Below are 18,983 nucleotides of genomic sequence, written 5' to 3' on the forward strand. Positions count from 1 at the left end.
ACCTGTTGGCTCTGTGTCTGTGTATGTAATGGAGCCTAAGACATGCACAGTTTCACCACTCCCAGGAGAGAGACACCACAACACCAGAGCTTCCCCTAGTGCCATCCATGGTTCTCCCATGAGGTGCTGGGGCTCAGACTTGGGCTACTCACTTGGCAAACATGCCCTGCCTGAAGAGCTAGTGTGGCTTTAATCTAAGAAATATTTGCTGTAAAAATCACAGGGTTTAAAAAGGGGTGATGAGGAAATAGTCCATCCATAGAGCACATGCCTTGTGTGTGAGGCCCTAGACCCAAGTCCCAGCACCACATGGGAGCTACAGGAACTGTACAGGAAACAAACAAAAACCCTCCATGGGTGGTGAAGTAATGTTGTGATGTCAGTACTCTGTCTCTCATCTCTCTCCTATAGAAGAATAGAAAATTGATCAGGGAACCTGCTGAGTAGTGTTGCACATGCACAAGGCCCTTGGTGCTTGCTCTGCACTGCATTAAAAAATAAAATAAATAACAAAAAAAAAAGAAAATAGTTACAGACTACAGCTTAAAACTATTTTCTGCGTGATGTGTTATTTGTGCATGTAACATATTGTCGTATAAATTATGAGGACTGCCATCTGTTCCTCAGAACAGTCATAGAGCCTCATCTCCTGTTGACTTGTATTCTAGAACTAGGCTAATTTTTCAGGTGTGAGTGTAAGTTGAAATTAGCAAGTAAATTGATAGTGGAAAACCATGTTGAAAAACATAAAGCGCTCTTCAAAACTGGAGCTCACTTTGCTGCTTATTTATTTATTTATTTATTTATAAAAAGAAAACACAAAACCATAGGATAAGAGGGGTATAACTCCACACAGTTCCCACCACCAGAAATCTGTATCCCATCCCCTCCCCTGATAGCTTTCCTATTCTTTATCCCTCTGGGAGCATGAACCCAAGGTCACTGTGGGATGCAGAAGGTTGAAGGTCTGGCTTCTATAATTGCTTCCCTGCTGAACATGGGCATTGACAGGTGGATCCATACTCCCAGCCTGTCTCTCTCTTTCCCTGGTGGGGAAGGGCTCTGGGGAAGCGGAGCTCCAGGACACACTGATGGGGTTGTCTGTCCAGGAAAGTCTGGTTGGCGTCATGGTAGCATCTGGAACCTGGTGGCTGAAAAGAGAGTTAACATACAAAGCCAAACAAATTGTTGACTAATCATGAACCTAAAGGCTGGAATAGTGCAGATGAAGAGCTGGGGGAGGGGGTCTCTGTTCTGTTGTAGATAGCTAGTAGGCATATTTTAGTTATATTCCAAAGGGCCTATGGCTATACTAGTTTTTTTTTTCCCTGAACCTTAAATCTGATATGCAGGTGGATCCTAGTTATTATCTGATGTCATGGCTGGAAAAAGGACCAGAAAGTTGGATCAGGGAAGAATATTGGTGACTGCAAACCCCATCGATTTGATCTGATCTGGGGCCCATATTCAGCTTAGGAGCTTATGTGACCTCTGCATCCCTGTAGATCTGAGCTCACTTTCTGTGGTCATGAGTAGGAACGTTCCAAGCTTCCCCAATATTGACCCATCTTCCTCAGGTGTAGCATAGAGTATGTTGTCCAGCCTCTCTTCGGAGGATGGAACATTCTCTACCATTGTTGATCCAAGTTGAGGGCAAGGTCCACAGAGGGGTCTGTTTTGTTGTTCCTGATAGAGATGACCAGTAACAATGGAGAGAGGGATTTATTCGAGGTCTGGGCCCATCATGTCTGTTTGGGAATCTCAGGACTCACTAGGGCCCCAGTTAATGGGGTGGCCTGATAGTGACTAAAGAATCATCCTTAAAGTCTGCCAGTCTCTTGCCCTTATTCAGCTTTTGCAGTCCTTGCTTTGATAAGGATAGCTTGGGAGTGAGTGAGGGAAATGTAATAGGAAGTAGGTGAGGAGGGTATCTAAGTCTAAGTGGACACGCTATTTCATTATGAACTTGATACTGACTCACTGCAGACTATTGTGTGCTTTTGCTTTCAGGTATATATTTTGCCCTAATTTATGGATACATGTGAACATATGCCCTATCTCATGGGACCTGGTCTATATCTAGGTTTTGGGACTTTGTTAGGAAGTGAACCACCTGGAATGGAATTAGGGAATCCTATGAAAGGAAAGGTCTCACCCAAGTAATGAGGCTGAAGGGTTGCATTCCATGCCTGACGTCTCTGGACACAGTCTGAAGTGAAGCCTGCTGAGGTGGTACTTGTTGCGTTGATTAGGTTGGATTGGCGGATGCGATATCATTTGGTATGGATTGAGAGAAGCATGCAGGAAAGTGAGCCCCACTCTAGAGGTTCCAGGACTGGGGAAATATAGGCTCTATAGTGGAAGTGGGAGGTTCCTGCTGTCTTAGGGTTTAAGAAGGCAATAGATAGTTATTGCTATAGTCACATTGTTTGGCAATTGGGTTAACTTTGAAAAAATCCCTTTGTTAGGATTTGCTGTATCATACACAGCAACATCACCATAATTTATGTCCTTTGGCATTATTTGCATATAGCTGTGCCACCAGTTGCTTCTGTTCTCCCTGGTCTAAGCTTTTAAGAGAGTCAACATATCAAAAACTCAGCTCATGGTCTGTGCATTACAAAGTTTGAGATGTTCGATCAATTATTCCCCTCTCATATTAATTGAATACTGATTTATATGACTACAAATTAATAGGAGTGTACATAAACACCATTCCCACCACCAAAAGACTGTGTCCCATCCCACCTCCACCCCACCCCCACCCCACCCCCACCTCCCACCCCATGAAGCCGAACATCCACCCTCATCCTCACCCAGGGTTTTTACTTTGGTGTCCTACTCCAAACCTTTTTGTATTTTTAAGATGCAGCTTCTCTGTCCCCTCCTCAGGCTTCTGAGGCTTGGCTGTGACAGAAATAGGAATCAATACAGCAAACAAAACATCCATGCTTGGTAACTTGAGAGTCAGCCTCGGTTGTTTATGTCACAGTGTTTGGATACCCACAGCATGTTCACACCCAGAGTGAGAGCACTCCTCACACGCCTGCCTGTCCTCTGGACCCAGGGCCAGAGGGAGAAAGAGGAGAATTTGGGCAGATCTGCCATTATTGCCTGGAAGTCACCTCTGAGCTTGAACTTTCCTTATGGTGGGCCCAAGAGCTTCCTCTGAATAAAAGGAGTTGGGGGTACCGAAGGCAGCTCAGCACCACTGTATAAATCCTACGCGTCAGGGGAGCAAGAGACAGTTTCCCCAACGTGCTTGCTTCTGTCTCGGCTGAACAAGCAAACTCACATCAGGAGGATTTGTGGGGTGGCGAGAGCTGAGTAAGCAGGGCTCACTGAGCGCTTGTGTCCTGAGCTAAAGAACGAGGAGCGGGGGTGGTGCACCCAGTTAAGCGCACAGAGTACTCAGTGCAAGGGGCCTGCACAAGGATCCGGCCACGGGCCCTGGCTCCCACCTACAGGGGCCACTTCATGAGCGGCAAAGCGGTGCTGCAGATGTCTTATCTTTCTCTCTCCCCCTCTACTGTCTCCCCCCTCCTGCAGTGATAACTTTGGAGGCAAAAAACATAAAAGAATGAGTCATGGACCCAGGCATCAAGAGAATGAGGGTCTCACAAGAGGAGAGAGAGGGTGGCTTTATGTGACAGAACCTGATTTCAGATGTTTTCCTGCCCAAAGATGGGCTCTTCCAATAAAGAGATGTATTCTGGGGATGACTGTATAGGTTGTTGTTTATTATTACTATTATTATTATTTTAACCAGAGCCCTATGTAGCTCTGACTGATGGGGTGCTGGGGATTGAACTTAGGAGCTCAAAGCAACAGGCATGCAATTGTTTTGCAGAACCATGATGCTGTCTCCCCAGCCCTACCCTAAATAACCTGAATGCTTGAAGGTTATCATAATAGTTTCTCATAAACTAACAGGGCTTCTGTTGACCTTAGCTCCATGGACCAGGATGACACATTAGAAAAAGCTTGCTCTGGACACTTGGGGAGACCAGTCCTACATAGTGAAATGCTGCAGTAACGTTTAAAAGCAACAACTTTGTGGCTGGGTGGTGCACTCATTGAGGCACATGCGTTACCATGTTCAAACCCCCAGGCCCCACCAGCAGAGGGGAAGCTTCACAAGTGGCGAAGCAGGTCTTCAGGTGTTTCTCCTTTTCTGTCTCCCCCTTCCTAGCTTCTCTGTCTCTGTCCAATATGTGAGTTTTTAAAAAGCAACAACTTTAATAGCGACACTTTAAAATGCATCTCTCAGTGCTCTTCACTAAGGAGAGTCCTATAGTTCTCTGAAGTTTTATTTTGAAGAATCTTAATATTTCTCTGTCTTCATTTCCTTGATATAGTTTTAGAAGAAGCCAATGGACCCCAAACTGGAAGTGTGATCTCTGAGAACACTGTATGTAGAACAAAGGTAAGAGTCTTTGATTTTATTTTTAGGAGAGTAGTTTGAAACTTTAGAAGGTGTGGGGCAGAGGGGTAGACAGCATAATGGTTATGCAAACAGACTCTCCTGCCTGAGGCACTGAAGTTCCAAGTTCAATCCCTATACCACCATCAGCTAGAGCTAAGCAGTGCTGTGGTAAAAAATAAAATAAAATAAAATAAAGAAAAGGAGAAGAAAAAAAGAAAGAAAGAAAAAGGTGAGGGGGCCGGGCGGTAGCACAGCAGGTTAAGCACATATGGTGTGAATCACAAGGACTGGCTGAAGGATTTTGGTTCAAGCCCTTGTTTCCCCACCTGTAGGGGGGCGGTCACTTCACAAGTGGTGAAGCAGGTCTGCAGGTGTCTATCTTTCTCTCCCCTTCTCTGTCTTCCCCTCCTCTCTCCATTTCTCTCTGTCCTGTCCAATAACAGCAATGGCAACAATAATAACAAAAATGGGGGAAATGACCTGTAGTGCAGGTACCAAGCCCCAGCAATAACCCTGGAGGCAAGAAAAGAAAGAAAAAGTTATGCCTTTTTAAAAATGTACAGAAGCCTTTAAACTAAAGTCAGTCTCACTAAGGTGAGTTTCTTGTTTGAGTTTTGAGTGCAAAATTTCTGTACAAGTGTCACACCATATGAAAGAAACAGACTCAGAGAACCATTCTAAAAGGGTCATTGCCTTACCCCAAAAGGCCCTCAATCCTGAAAAGAGAAGTGTTAACCAATGTCCCAAGTTCCTTCCTGGCACACTACACTTTAAAAGTATCAGCTGTATCAGCAGCACCGAGAGTCTGGTCCTAAAGCGAGCTAAAGCCTGGGAACCATCTGAGACCGAGTGGCCTAGTTTCTGCATTTGATGTGCTTCCAGCCCAGAGCTTTCCACTTCTTTCCCTGAGCAGCCCAGGGTGTGAGAAACCAGGCCAGGACACAGAAAGGCGCAAACTCGAGGCTTTGTTACATAAGTCGTTGTTTGTTTATGACTTCAGTGCATAAAGGGACACTCCGTGCTCTCCCACACATCTGCGCAGTGAGCAGAGTCCTTTTTCTGACTGGAAAACTTCAGACCTTTGGAAGGAGAGCAAATCATTCACTCGCAGGACTGCTCTGTCTCTTCTAACACTAAGAACCAATTCTAGAAACCAGTTCTTAACTCATGTGCAGGGCAGCTTCTCAAGTCTGGGACCAAATCTCAGGTATATAAACTGAGTCCATCTGAAGTTCACAGGACTTGTTTCTAACACGTTGCCCCGGAGCCCTGGGTTTTATACTGACGTTGTTGATGCACAGTAGAAGTCACCTGTGTCCCTCTGGGTCTTCTGAGGCTGGACAGATAATGACGAGATGGGCCTGAGGCAGAGGGATGCGAAAGCAGCATAAGGAGGGCTAGTGAAACAGCTGGCTGGGAGAGTGCAGCCGGACCCCCACTACGTTGCAGGAAGCTTTGAGGCTGTGGTCTCCCTCCTCTGTGGCACATGCCATGTGTACCTCCTGTACACACGGAAGAAGGCTGGCACAGCTGAGCAGCTCACCAGATGGCCTTCAGGGTCCCATCCAGGCAGTTTAGCCAACACGGGGGAGAAGAAGAAGAAAGGAAGGTCAGTTAGGGAAGTTGCGAGGAAAGGCACAGGAAAACAGAGGCTTCTAGATTAAGTTCCAGCTTCTCCATTGATTAGCTCCTGCCTTGGAGACTTCCTTAAAGGAGTCGTTTTTCCCTTTTCCAAAGAAAATTTTCCTTGGAGATTTATTTCATGGGAAGGGTCCTGAAAGCAGCCTTTGAAAAAGGTGGTGCACCTGGGTAAGTGTACACAGTGCCTTGTGGAAGGACCCATTCAAGGACAAGGGTTCGAGCCCCCGCTCCCCACCTGCAGTGAAGCAGGTCTGCAGATATCTATCTCTGCCTCCCATCTGAGTTCCCTTCTGTCCTATCCAATAAAATGGACAAAAAGAAAAAGTGGCAGACAGGAGTGCTGGATTTGTAGTGCTGGCACCAAGCCCTAAAGATAACCCTGGAGGGGAAAAAAAAAAATAGGTATTCATATGTAAGTGCCTTTCTCTTAAAGGAAATGTCCAAGGAAAGGCATGGGGTGGCAGATTCTGGACACACACACCCCTCCCAAACAGCATATTGCAAACGTCTGTGTTTGAGAGGAGCAGCTAGTGGTGTTGTGTGAGTCTCCTGAGTCAACCTTGTGCAGTTGGGCTGGTTGGGGCCGGTGGCCCACTGGAGTTGGTGCCCCTGTCTTGCAGATGTCTAAAGAAGCACACTCAGAATTACTCAGTGACAGCACCAAGGATCCAAAAGAGAATCCCAGCAGAAAGAGAAATGGATTGTGTGCAGATAAAAATGCACTGCCCAACAAGAGGCTAAAGACATGAGACTCAACATTTTAGAACAAAAGAAATGTCTGGACTTAGATAAGCTACTCAGCAGCGCCCCTTCTGTGACCAACAGAGGCAGAATGTACATTCCATGCAGACCTCTAAGTAAACAAAGAGACTGCAGGATGAAGAAGCCAAGTGATGATTACTAGTTCAGGCTCTAGCCTATTCATTCCTTACTGAGATGTCTGAATAGAATTTATTTTATTGTCATTCGCTCTACTAAATTTAATCTTCAAATCAACTATTGGGTTGAGACTTTCACTTCTCGTGTTTAATGTTTGAAATTAGAGAGCAAAGTCCAGGATGATTTTTAAATCTCAAGATTTAGTGCCTTAATACTGGAATCCTTTAATGATTTAATTTATACACAGGTCTATTTATGAATTATAATAAAATAAAAAATATGATGTAAACCAAAGACTTTCTTACTGGAAGCGCTTACTTCTTTATAGAGGATAGTAAAGATTGGGGTGGTTCAACCCAAGGCATTTGGGGAAAAAAAAAATCAGATGCATCAAATATTCAGATGAATAAAGAAATCAGACCTTTGGAAGAGAACTGGGTCAATTATGACCCTCCGGTGACTTGAGCTCAGGGAGACGTACCCAGATACGCTTGAGATGAAGCTGGAGCCACAGCAGCTAAGTTCTGCGTCTACAGCCAGCTCAAGCTCAGCTCTGTCTGCTCACTGTCACCTTGGCAGGTCTCTGCCTTTCCAACAAGAATCTGTCAACCAATTTTATCACCACCAAGCACACTGCCATTGGGAACTGTGCAGGGAAAGGGGCCCATCCCCCTTTTCTTTCTAGTTTCTTCTGTGTTGGCAAATAATCAAATTCCTATCAGATAGGCCAAGAGAAAAATGCCCGGAAAAAAAAAAAAAAACATACCTCCTGTAAACATGGGACAGACCCCATCAGAGGGAGAAACTCATCAAAATGACCTAAGTAATTTCAGCTAAAGACAAGGATGCTGAGGACCGGGGAGACCAGCCACGGGAGGAAAATGCCAGGAAAGCAGAAGCCAGGTGGTGGCGCACCTGATTGAGCACACATGCTCCCATGCAGGAGGACCCAGGTCCAAGCACCCTGTCCCCACCTGCAGGGGAGATGCTTCATGAGTGGTGAATCTGAGCTCCAGGTGTCTCTCACCCTCTCTGTCTCCCGTCTCCGTCAGTTTCTTTCTGTCCTGTCAAGTAAAAATAAAATAGAAATGAAAGCATTTTAAAAAGATTGAAATGGCTGTCTTCTCCACTGACAGAAGTTAGATATTTAAGTGATAAGGGGTAAAGTCATTAGTCTTACCTGTACAAGGAGGGAGACTCACATGTTCAATAGGAAAACTCACCAGTGACTAGCACGCAATGCTAACTGAACCCTGAAACCCCCCCTTCTGTCCCTCCCTTCCTCTTCCTCTCTGCCAAGTAATAATAATAATAGAAATAAATAACCTAAAAAGCTTTTCTAATGTCCCTTACCATGATGGGATCCAACTCTGGGAATAAAATGAACAAACAAGCTTTGCTGCACTCCTTTCATTCTGATTGTTTCCAGGTGTCTTTGAACACTCCACAGGCCAGACTCAAGAGTGATAGAAAACAGTCATTTGTCTCTTTAATGGCGCGTTCGCACCAAATAGCCCTGCGGCACTGGCATTCTGTCTGATCTGGCTCGATTCTGGGTGTTGTGATGTAGGAATGCAGATGGATGCCGAGAGAAGAGGGCTGCTTGTCAGGGTGGACCAGCAGGGTGACCTCTGCTTGACCAGACAGATGATCGGGGAGAGGCATGGACATGGACGGGCAGAAAAGGGTTCTGATCTCCATCTCTAATGAAGTCATGACAGTCTTGACTTCTCCTTAAGAAGTAGCCACTAGGGAGTCGGGCGGTAGCGCAGTGGGTTAAGCGCACGTGCCGCAAAGCGCAAGGACCGGCGTAAGGATCCTGGTTCGAGCCCCCGGCTCCCCACCTGCAGGGGAGTCACTTCACAGGTGGTGAAGCAGGTCTGTAGGTGTCTGTCTTTCCCCCCTCTGTCTTCCCCTCCTCTCTCCATTTTTCTCTGTCCTATCCAACAACGATGACATCAATAACAACAATAAGACAACAAGGGCAACAAAAGGAATAAATACATAAATAATAATAAAAAAAAAAGTAGCCACTAAACACTGCTATAGTTGGGTTTTCCCCAAAGCAGATCCTGAGGGGGTGAACAGTCATCTTTGGAGAGAATCCTCAGAAGCAGAAATGTGAGACTGTGGAGAAGGGAGAAAAAGCAGTGACAAGACTCACCAGCCTCGTGGATTTTTTTTTTGAAAGACCTCCCCATGATCATTAGTTAGAGGCTAAACATTACTTTGACTTTCCCAAGTTTTAAATTCTTGTCTATTTTTCCTTCTAAGAGTTATTTCTTTTTTTTTATAGAATTTATTTATTTATTCATGAGAAAGATAGGAGAGAGAGAAGGAACCAGACATCACTCTGGCACACGTGCTGCCGGGGATTGAACTCAGGACCTCATGCTTGAAGTCCATTGTTTTATCCACTGTGCTACCTCCCGAACCACCTTCTAAAAGTATTTCCATGCTGGGTCTGCCCTTCATGTATTTGTGTCCCTGTAGATGAGTGTTGTGCTCAGATGAAGAGGGACTCCCACATGACCATGGTCCAGCTGAAAGACAGTCTGATGGTGCCAGGGGCTGTGAGGGAGTTCGCAGGAGGGGCTGGAGAGGGGCCTGGAGAGGCTCAGGAAGAAGGCGTGTTTGCTTCACACCTGTCCTTACACTGCAGCAGGAGAGCCCCCTCTGTCGTCAGCATCAGAGTCTAATGTCACAAGGAGGGGAAGAAGCTCAGAGCAAATTGGCTCACCCAGCCACCTCTTGCTGGGTAGCTGTCATCTCTCCTCTGCCCTGAAGTTGAAAGACACGGAGGAAAGTCTCAAACAGGGCCTCTCAGGCCACACTGTTGCCTAAAGCACCCTAGTACTACCCCCCCCCCCCACATCTGTTGTTAATTTTCAGAAAGAAAATTCCACCAACTTGAGAGGGAAGTCAGCTAGAACTGAGGTCTCCACTGTAAAGATGCCATCACCCCCTACACACACACCGAGTTCCCAGAAATGGGCATTGGGGTCTAGGACCTGCCGCGGCATGTGAGCAGGACGGACCCCGAACTGGTAAATGCTCAGATAGAAGCTGGAGTTGAACACTCGAGCGGTCTAATCTCCACACTTCTTGAAAAAACAGAGAGGAAAGGAAGGGCAGAGGGGGAGAGGGAGGAAAATAGAGAGCAAATGGGACAGGAGGAAAAAGACATTAGAAGACTGAGTGGCGGGGCTGGGTGGTGGCGCACCTGGTTGAGTGCACATGTTACAATGTGTGAGGACCCAGGTTCAAGTCCCCAGTCCCCACCTGTAGGAGGAAAGCTTCACGAGTGGTGAAGCAGTGCTGCAGGTGTCTCTCTTTCTCTCTATCCCCCCATCCCTCTCGATTTCTGGCTGTTTCTATCCAATAAATAAATAAATATATTTTTTAAAAAAGATTGAGTGGCAGCCCCTTCTCAAGTAGACTTCTGGTGGATCTTAGACCGCCCTTATCATCTCTGGGGGCTTCCCTGAACATGCGTGTCCCTGCGAACCACGCCCCTGTTCTGGAAGCTAACACACTTGACTAGAGGGAGCTGGTTTTGCCGGAGGTGTCGATGTGCCTGAGCCTCTAGCTGTTCCCACAGTTCCCGGGAGCAGGCTCTCCAGAGGCGAGGAGCACGGCCTGGTCTGTGAGCAGGAAGGTGTCCTGGGAGGGCAAGCATGGGAGCTGACCTAGTCTCGTTTTCTGCTCTCCAAATGAGGAAGGAAGTCCTCTACTAGCAGGGAAGTTCCCTCTGCTCACCCAAGCCTATGAAAATTCGAAGCAGTTGGGTAACATTATTGGAAAAGATTTATTTACTTGAGAGAGAGAGAGAGAGAGAGAGAGAGAGAGAACAAAAGCATCACAGCAATAACTCATGTAGCATCAGGACTGGAGCCTGAGGCCTCAAATTCTGCACTCTACCACTGAGCCATCCCTGAGTGAACACTCAGATAATGTTTCTGTGTAAAAAAAAAAAAAAAAAGGGAGTTGGGTGGTAGCGCAGCGGGTTAAGCGCACGTGCCGCAAAGCGCAAGGACCGGCGTAAGGATCCCGGTTCGAGCCCCCGGCTCCCCACCTGCAGGGGAGTCGCTTCACAGGTGGTGAAGCAGGTCTGCAGGTGTCTGTCTTCCTCTCCTCCTCTCTGTCTTCCCCTCCTCTCTCCATTTCTCTCTGTCCTATCCAACAACAACAACATCAAGAACAACAATAATTACAACAATAAAACAATGAGGGCAACAGAAGGAAATAAATAAATAATTTTTTTTAAAAAAATGGGGGCAGGGAGTAGATAGCATAATGATTATGCAAAGAGACTCTCCTTCCTGAAGCTCCAAAGTCCCAAGTTCAGTCCCCTACACCACCATAAGCCAGAGCTGAGCAGTGTTCTGGTAAAAAAAAAAAAAAAAAGAAGAAGAAGAAGAAGAAGAAGAAGAAGAAGAAGAACGTCTACATATATATGTTGTTTATTTACTTTTACTATTTCATGTATTGATTTTAATGCAGGAAAGAAGGAAGCCCAGTTCAGTTTTGGCTGATGGTGGTGAGGGGTGGGGGGACGATGGAACCTGGGACCTTGGAGCCTCAGGCAGGAAAGCCTTTTGTAGCACCATCATGCTGTCTCTCCTGCCCTCAGGTACTATTCAGGTCTCTTAGTAGGATTAAGTCAAGCATCTCTTCTTTCCACACTGCAAATATCACATGGTATCTGCTGAGCTCCTGAGGGATGATCAAAAAGTGCTGATGATGTGGTCTGGGAGGTGGCTCAGTGGATAAGGCATTGGACTCCCAAGCATGAGGTCCCAGGTTCAATCCCTGGCAGCACATGTACCAGAACATATGTACTGGTTCTTCCTCTCCCTCTCCCTCTCCCTCTCCCTCCCTCTCCCTCTTTCTTGCTCTCCCTCTCCCTCCCTCTCTCTCTCTCTCTCTGTCTCTCTCCCTCTCCCTCCCTCTCCCTCTCTCTCCCTCCCTTTCCCTCTCTCTCTCCCTCTCTCTCTCTCTCTCTTCCTCTCTTTCTCATTAATAAATAAATAAGGGGCCAGGTGGTGGCACACCTGGTTGAGCACACATGTTACAGTGCGCAAGGACCCAGGTTCGAGCGCCCAGTCCCCACCTGCAGGGGGAAAGCTTTGTAAGTGGTGAAGCAGGGTTGCAGGTGTCTCTCTGTCTCTCCCTCTCTATCATCCCTTCCCTCTCGATTTCTCACTGCCTCTATCCATAAATAAAGGTAATAAAAATAAATAAATATATATATATATATATATATATATAATCTTTTTTTTAAAAAAAAAAGTGCTGATGTTCTTCCCTAGATCTGGAAATCTCTGCTGGAATCAGCCAGAGAGAAGAGGTCACCTATTCTGGAGGCTCCTGTGTATAACCTGAGATTCACACTCTGTCCTGCCCAGAAGCAATGTTGACAGGACAGTGAGGTTATCTCCTGCCCTTTCTGGCAATCAAGGCATCTGTCAGTTTCGTCACCTGAGGCGTAGGGCAAAGTGGAGCTCTGTCAACCTGTCTCTCTCAGCCAGCCTCCTGCCACAGTCACCAACTGGCACGCGCCTTTCAGCTGCCCGCCTTTCCACTCTGTCCTTGGCTCCAGGCAAGTGAACTGTAGGGCCTTTGACCCTCCTGGTAAGCACTGCTAAGGGTGTAGAGTTTCGCAAATAATTTATGGGGGTGGCAGGGATAGCTTATGCAAAAAGGCTTTCCTGCCTGAGGCTCCAGAGTCTCAGATTTAATTCCCTGGCACTACTATAAACCAGAGTTGAGCAGTGCAGTGCTCTGGTAAAAAAAAAAATATATATATATATATATATATATATATATATGTAAGATATATATATATTTATATATATGTGTGTGTGTGTGTCTGAGTTAGAACTCTTTTCAGAATAATGCAAGCAATGTTTTATTGACCAATCCATCTTCTTTCTTAAAAACCAAACACCAAGGTCATCTCTTAATAACAATTAAAATAATGATTGTGGAGTGCCAAATAATTATAGTGTGTGCTAAACACGCCAGGCATTGGCTGAACACCTCAGGCCTGTCATTTGATTGCGTCCTCACAGAAAAGCGTAGTCTCTACAGAAAGGCAAAGTGGGTCTCAGAGAAGCCGTGACTCTGCCAGTATCCCTCCCTCCCTGTGTGTGACGACACACTCCGGCCTGCAGCAGGGGGCCGCACACGCGCAGGCAGATGAAGCAGCCCCTCTGCCTCGCCTGCAGTCTCTGCAGCAGGTGGCCGGCACAGGAACGCCTCTTTGCCGGCCTCCGTGCTGTGTGGTTGCTCTCCAGCTCCTTGACTTCCGTCAGAATGCTAACAGCTAAACATGGTGGGTCCCCTGTTCAGACTGGCTCAGCTAGTCTTGATTTACTGAAGTTAAGTGAGGTGGCAGGGGAGGAAGGTCACCCATCAGAGGGCCCTAGATACTACACTCGATTTTGTTAAATATTTATTTTATTGAATGATTCCCTTTTGTTGCCCTTGTTGTTTTTCATTGTTGTAGTTACTATTGTTTTTGTTATTGATATCATCGTTATTGGATAGGACAGAGAGAAATGGAGAGAGGAGGGGAAGACAGAGGGGGAGAGAAAGACAGACACCTGCAGACCTGCTTCACCGCCTGTGAAGCGACTCCCCTGCAGGTGGGGAGCTCGGGGCACAAACCCAGATCCTTACATTGGTCCTTGAGCTTTGCAACACCTTCGCTTAACCCACTGCGCTACCTACCATCCGACTCCCCATACTGGCATTTTATAGCCAAATTGTTCAAATCGTCAATTGCAGGTTAGACTAGCTACTGGCAGGGCCAGTGAAATAACTCACTTGGGCAGTACACGGCTTTGTCGTGTGTGTGTCCCAGGTTCCATCCAGCCTGGTCCTTGTCAGTGAAAGGAAGCTTGGGTGTTGTGGTCTCTTTCCTTCTCTCCCTCTACCTCTCTCCCTCTCTGTCTGTCTCTAGCAGAAGAAGGAGAGGGGTGGGGAGAGGAAGAAAAAAGAGAAGGAGGAAGAGGGTAGAAAAAAGGAGACTACAACAATCAAACAAGGGCAACAAAAGGGGATTAATTAAATATTAAAAAAAGAAAAAAGGAGGAAAAGGAAGAAATGGTAAAGGAGGAGGAGGAACAAAAAGAAAAAGAAAGAAAGAGATGTGTTATCCGCTGCGTGGAAAGTAGCACAGTGAACGAACCCTTGGAATCTTAAGCATGAGGTCCTGACTTTCATCCCTGGCATCACATATGCCCGAGTAAGACTCTGCTCCTCTCTCATTAATGAATAGATGCATCTTTAAAAAATGAATTTTCGGGAGTCGGGCGGGCAGCAGCGCAGCGTGTTAAGCACACGTGGCTCAAAGTGCAAGGACTGGGATAAGGATCCCGGTTCGAGCCCCCGGCTCCCCACCTGCAGGGGAGTCGCTTCACAGGCGGTGAAGCAGGTCTGCAGGTGTCTGTCTTTCTCTCCCCCTCTGTCTTCCCCTCCTCTCTCCATTTCTCTCTGTCCTATCCAACCACAGCAACAACAATAATAATAACCACAACAATGATAAAACAATAAGGCCAACAAAAGGGGAAAAAATGGTCTCCAGGAGCAGTGGATTCGTGGTGCAGGCACCGAGTCCTGGCAATAACCCTGGAGGCAAAAAAAATAATAATAATTTTCCTGGTCCAGTGAACAAAGCATTGGACTCTCAGGCTTGACATCCTGAGTTCAGTCCCTGGCAGCACAGAGTGATGTCTGGTTTGTTTTTTTCTCTCTTGAATAGAAAAACAAAGAAAGAAAGAAAGAAAGAAAGAAAGAAAGAAAGAAAGAAAGAAAGGAAGGAAGGAAGGAAGGAAGGAAGGGAGGGAGAAAGAAAGGAGAAGAAAGACAGACAGGAAGAAAGAAAGGAAAGAGAAAAAGAAAGAAAGAAAGAAAGAAAGAAAGAAAGAAAGAAAGGGAAAGACGGAAGGAAAAGAGGAAAGAGTTGTCTGTGGTCACAAGAAATCTCTGGCCCCAGTGAGACATTCCCTCACATTGGTGAGAATGGCTGTTGTCCAAAAGGCAAGAAACAACAAGCCCTGGGGGGGGGGGGAGCACTGGTTCACAGTTGCTGGGACTCTGCTCTGGTGTAGCCACTGTGGAAAACTGAGTTTCAAGGTGTGTGTGTGTGTGTGTGTGTATGTGTGTTTGGTCGTTGTTTATTTGCTTGGTTTTTTTTTTGTTTGTTTTTTACCAGAGCACTGCTCAGCTCTGGCTTATGGTAGTGCAGGGGACTAAACCTGGGACTTGGAAACCTCAGGCATGAGAGTCTCTTTGCATAAGCATTATGCAAGCTACCCCTGCCCACCACTGTGGAAAACCGTATGAAGGTGACTTTAGAGGTAAAGTGAGAAATCCCATATGATCCACCACTCCTAGGCACTGATCTGAAGGACATGGAAGTACTAAATCAAAAGGATATATTTCTTTCTTTTTCGATTTTTTTTTATTGGTTACGTATTAGAGAGAAGAGATTTCACAGGAGTCACGGGGAGGGAGAAGCCATTCTTGGAGGATGTTTGCTTTGCCATAGACATTTAGCCCTGCCCCCACCGCACTCAGAGAAGCCTCAGCGCTGTGCCTCTCTCTTTCTCTCTCTTTCTCTGCCTCCCTCCCTCTGTAGCTGAAAAAGTCACCCTGGAGTGGTCAAACTGCAGAAATTTAGACTTGTGACACAGTGGCTGTGGGGCCAGGTGGTGGTGCACCTGGTTAAGCACTCACAGGGCACAAAGACCCAGGTTCAAGCCCCCCCACTTGCCACCTGCAGGGGGGAAGCTTCACAAGTGGTGAAGCAGAGCTGTAGTTGTCTCTCTGCCTCTTTTCCTCTTTATCTTCCCCTCCCTTCTCAATTTCTCTGTTCTGTCCAATAATGAATAAGTAAATAAATAGAAAATAGATTTTTAAAAAGAGTGATTGATTCCCTTTTCGGCCAGACTACTTTTACTTTCTTCCTGGTTACTTGTTGTCCAACAGTAGTCTAAATGGAGAAGAGATATTTCTAGTGAAATAACTCCCCTCCCTTTTCTGATGGTGAAACTTGTAGTTTTTACTTGTCCGTCCTTCCAGCAGAGACTCTGAGCTGCCCTCCTTGCCTGTGCCTACTCTTCTCCAAGCTTCCCTCAAACACTCAACCTTGTTCTCTGAGGGTTTACCAAGAATATGTCTCACCAGCGCTGGAACACGGCATGGGAAAGAACTGGAGGATGCAGATGAGGGGCAGAGAATGAAGGGGATGTAGCCCAGATGCAGGGAAGGAGGGAAGGAGGGAGGAAGGACACTGAAATGCTCTGGGTAATGTGTAAGTCCTGAGGCCTCAGTCCCACTCCAGAGAAGCTTAAGAAGAGTCTGGGACCCAGCCAGCGGAATGTGAGAGCCCCCCAGGTCTGGCTTCAGCACACCTTAGAACCACAGGAGCACTGGCCAAGGAAGCATTCTTTGGTCCCATACACAGGGGTTCAGCTGAGTGTGTTTCCATTGGCTCAGGTCTCTCTCCCAAACACCTCAGGTTAGACTGATGCATTGGGTCCCTGGGAGGCAGAGGTTCCTGTCTGTACTGTTTCCCCACTCTCTGAAGGGAGGCTGGTTCAATATACCCTGCCACTTGAGGAAGACTGGTCCTGAAATAAGTGCAGCCTAGAATGTCCCTAGCTGAGAGCATGGAAAGTGACCTCAGACTGACAGGGATCCAGAGGTTACACAGGCTCCTGTGCTGAATATGGAAGGCAGCTATGCTCACCAATATACCACCAACACAGTGCTGAATATAAATAAACATGGGCCCCAGACCAGTTAATGGTTTTTATGTACTTTTCCCATTCTGGTGAGCTACTCTCTGCCCTGATCCAGCTTTCTAGTCCTATTCCTTACTCTGACACCATCTCCCCAGACAATAACTTTAGCCTACCTGCATGTTATCTGTGGGGCTTAGGCAAAAATTAGTAAAGTCATGGGCCCCTTTAGAATACACCTAAAGTAGACTTCTTAGCTCCTTCCAACATGAAGACCCCACTTATAGTGGAGCTAAAAATCTATCCTTCCCTGTTGTTGCGGCGGTCTGGTGTCGGGCTGCACCGCGGAGAAGAGAGCGGACGTCCAGAGCAAAGGGGTACACAAATCTTTATAATAGGATGGGGGGGGGAGGTTTGGTTTAGGCCACATGGAGCCAGCCGGCAATGGCCGACCACGGGGGGAGAGCAGGGAGCGAGACCTCAGAGAGGGAGAGCCGAGAGCCCAGAGAGAGAGAAGGGAGGGGTGAGGGGGCTTTTTATTGGGCGACAACCAGGGGTGACGTGTAGGGCCAGGATTGGTTGAAAGGGGGCACTCTAGGATTTAGCGGGGCATAGAAAAACCTGGGGGCGGAGCCTGCATCAGAATAAGTCCTCAGCAACATCTCCTCCTATCCCTTTATATCTAAATGGACACAGTAAAGAAAAATGGAGCAGGCTTAAATGTTTTAGAGGAATGCCATGCTCAGGTGGGAAGATGTAGGACTTTCTGTGGAGGAGGGAAGGCTTAAATGGCTGCCAACCTTGTGAGATTTATGCGTCCTCCTGTGCTCAACCCCTCTTTAGAGAGAGAGACTTACCTGGAGAGACTCATCTCATAGGTTTAAGCGCAGCCTGCTCAACCATCTCTTCACAATATCTCTACATCTTTTCTATCTTTCTACCTAGTAATAGCATAAGATGTACAAAGTCTATAAAAGACTATCATGGGGCAGAAACCTTTTGGGCATAAGCCTAAATGATATAACAAAATAGGAAGAGACAAGTAGGGGAGAAGTAAAAGCCAGTGTGGTGTGAAGGGAAGGATTGGTGTGTAAAGGAGCATTCCCTGTTTGGGTGGGGAAAGGGGCAAGGGTACATAATGAGGGGGAGGCGGGAGGCATGACCCACCAAACAGAGGGGCTATTTGGCATTGTATAGTCCTCAAGGCAACAGTCTGTAAAGTCTATGAATTACTCAGGATCAGTCTATGAAAAACCAGCAGCGTGAAGGGAAATAAGCTGCTTCAAAATTGTGTAAAATGTATATAGGGTATGTCAGAAAGTCCGATACAAGTCTCAGTCTGAAGTAGATGGCTAGGGGGAGAATTGGCAGGGGATGCAACGCTGCATGAGGGAGGTCAGCCGCTGTAATGTTGTTCTTTTGTAGATAGCTAGCTGGAACTGCCAACACGTAACAAGCAGGTCAGAAGCAGGAACGGTAACCAGGCATGAAGAAAGTTCTGTCCTTGGAGTTTGTGTATCAGGTTCTTCAGATTGCGTTGAGTGACATCTAGCGTTTCGGGGGGTGTGCCACGGTAGTCGTGCCATCTAGTGAGTGACGTCAGGGTGTGCAGGGGTTCAGATGGTTTTTCCGGGATTCCTGTGAAAGAAACATAAACAATCTGCTTCTCGTGGTTAGCAGGGCATCTGATTTGAATGCTTTATAGAAGAAGAGGTTTGGTGCCTTGACCAACTGAGTATTGGGGGATGTATCTTTCCTATTCATTTATGATTATATTTTATATTATTTGTCATGGTAGTCAGCCGTGTATCTGGAAGGTCCTGGGTGATTCATGGGGAAAAAGACCTTATCTTTTAACAAAGACTCTAAGGTGTAGGGAAGCGGGAACTATCTTATCCCTTTTTTTTTTTTTGTATCTTGTATCTTGCCTTTTGTTGCCCTAGTTGTTCTTGTTGTAATTATATTGTTGTTATTGCTGATATTGTGGTTGTTGGATAGAACAGAGAGAAATGGAGAGAGGAGGGAAAGACAGAGGGAGAGAAAGATACCTGTAGACCTGCTTCACCGCCTGTGAAGTGATTCCCCTGCAGGTGAGGAGCCGGGGCTCAAACTGGGATCCTCAAGCCAGTTCTTGCTAAACCCGCTGCGCCACCACCCGATTCCCAGGAACTATCTTTTAACATAAACTCTATGGCCATGCCAATAGCAACCTTGAGGGCACATGTGGCTCCCCACATGTCCCCCTGTCTTATATCATGTTTTGATGTTTGGCGGACTTTGTTTTG

At 46.6% G+C, this 18,983-nt stretch overlaps 1 protein-coding gene across 5 annotated transcripts in view; it reads left to right on the forward strand.

Moving 5' to 3' along the window:
• The window catches only part of ETNPPL (ethanolamine-phosphate phospho-lyase), a 53,022-nt gene that overhangs the window by 20,322 nt on the left and 13,717 nt on the right, over nucleotides 1-18,983 (forward strand). For 2 of the 5 annotated variants that reach the window (XM_060183809.1, XM_060183813.1), the window contains exon 12: nucleotides 4,359-4,426. In XM_060183809.1, the coding sequence (XP_060039792.1) occupies nucleotides 4,359-4,426 (68 nt within the window). Of the gene's footprint in view, nucleotides 1-4,358; nucleotides 4,427-6,687; nucleotides 7,244-12,258; nucleotides 12,704-18,983 lie in introns of those variants that run through there. The other 3 variants (XR_009547897.1, XM_060183811.1, XM_060183810.1) reach the window with 3 other exon arrangements.

This window comes from Erinaceus europaeus, unplaced genomic scaffold, assembly GCF_950295315.1.
Source record: "Erinaceus europaeus unplaced genomic scaffold, mEriEur2.1 scaffold_485, whole genome shotgun sequence".
Classification (NCBI taxonomy): domain Eukaryota; kingdom Metazoa; phylum Chordata; class Mammalia; order Eulipotyphla; family Erinaceidae; genus Erinaceus; species Erinaceus europaeus.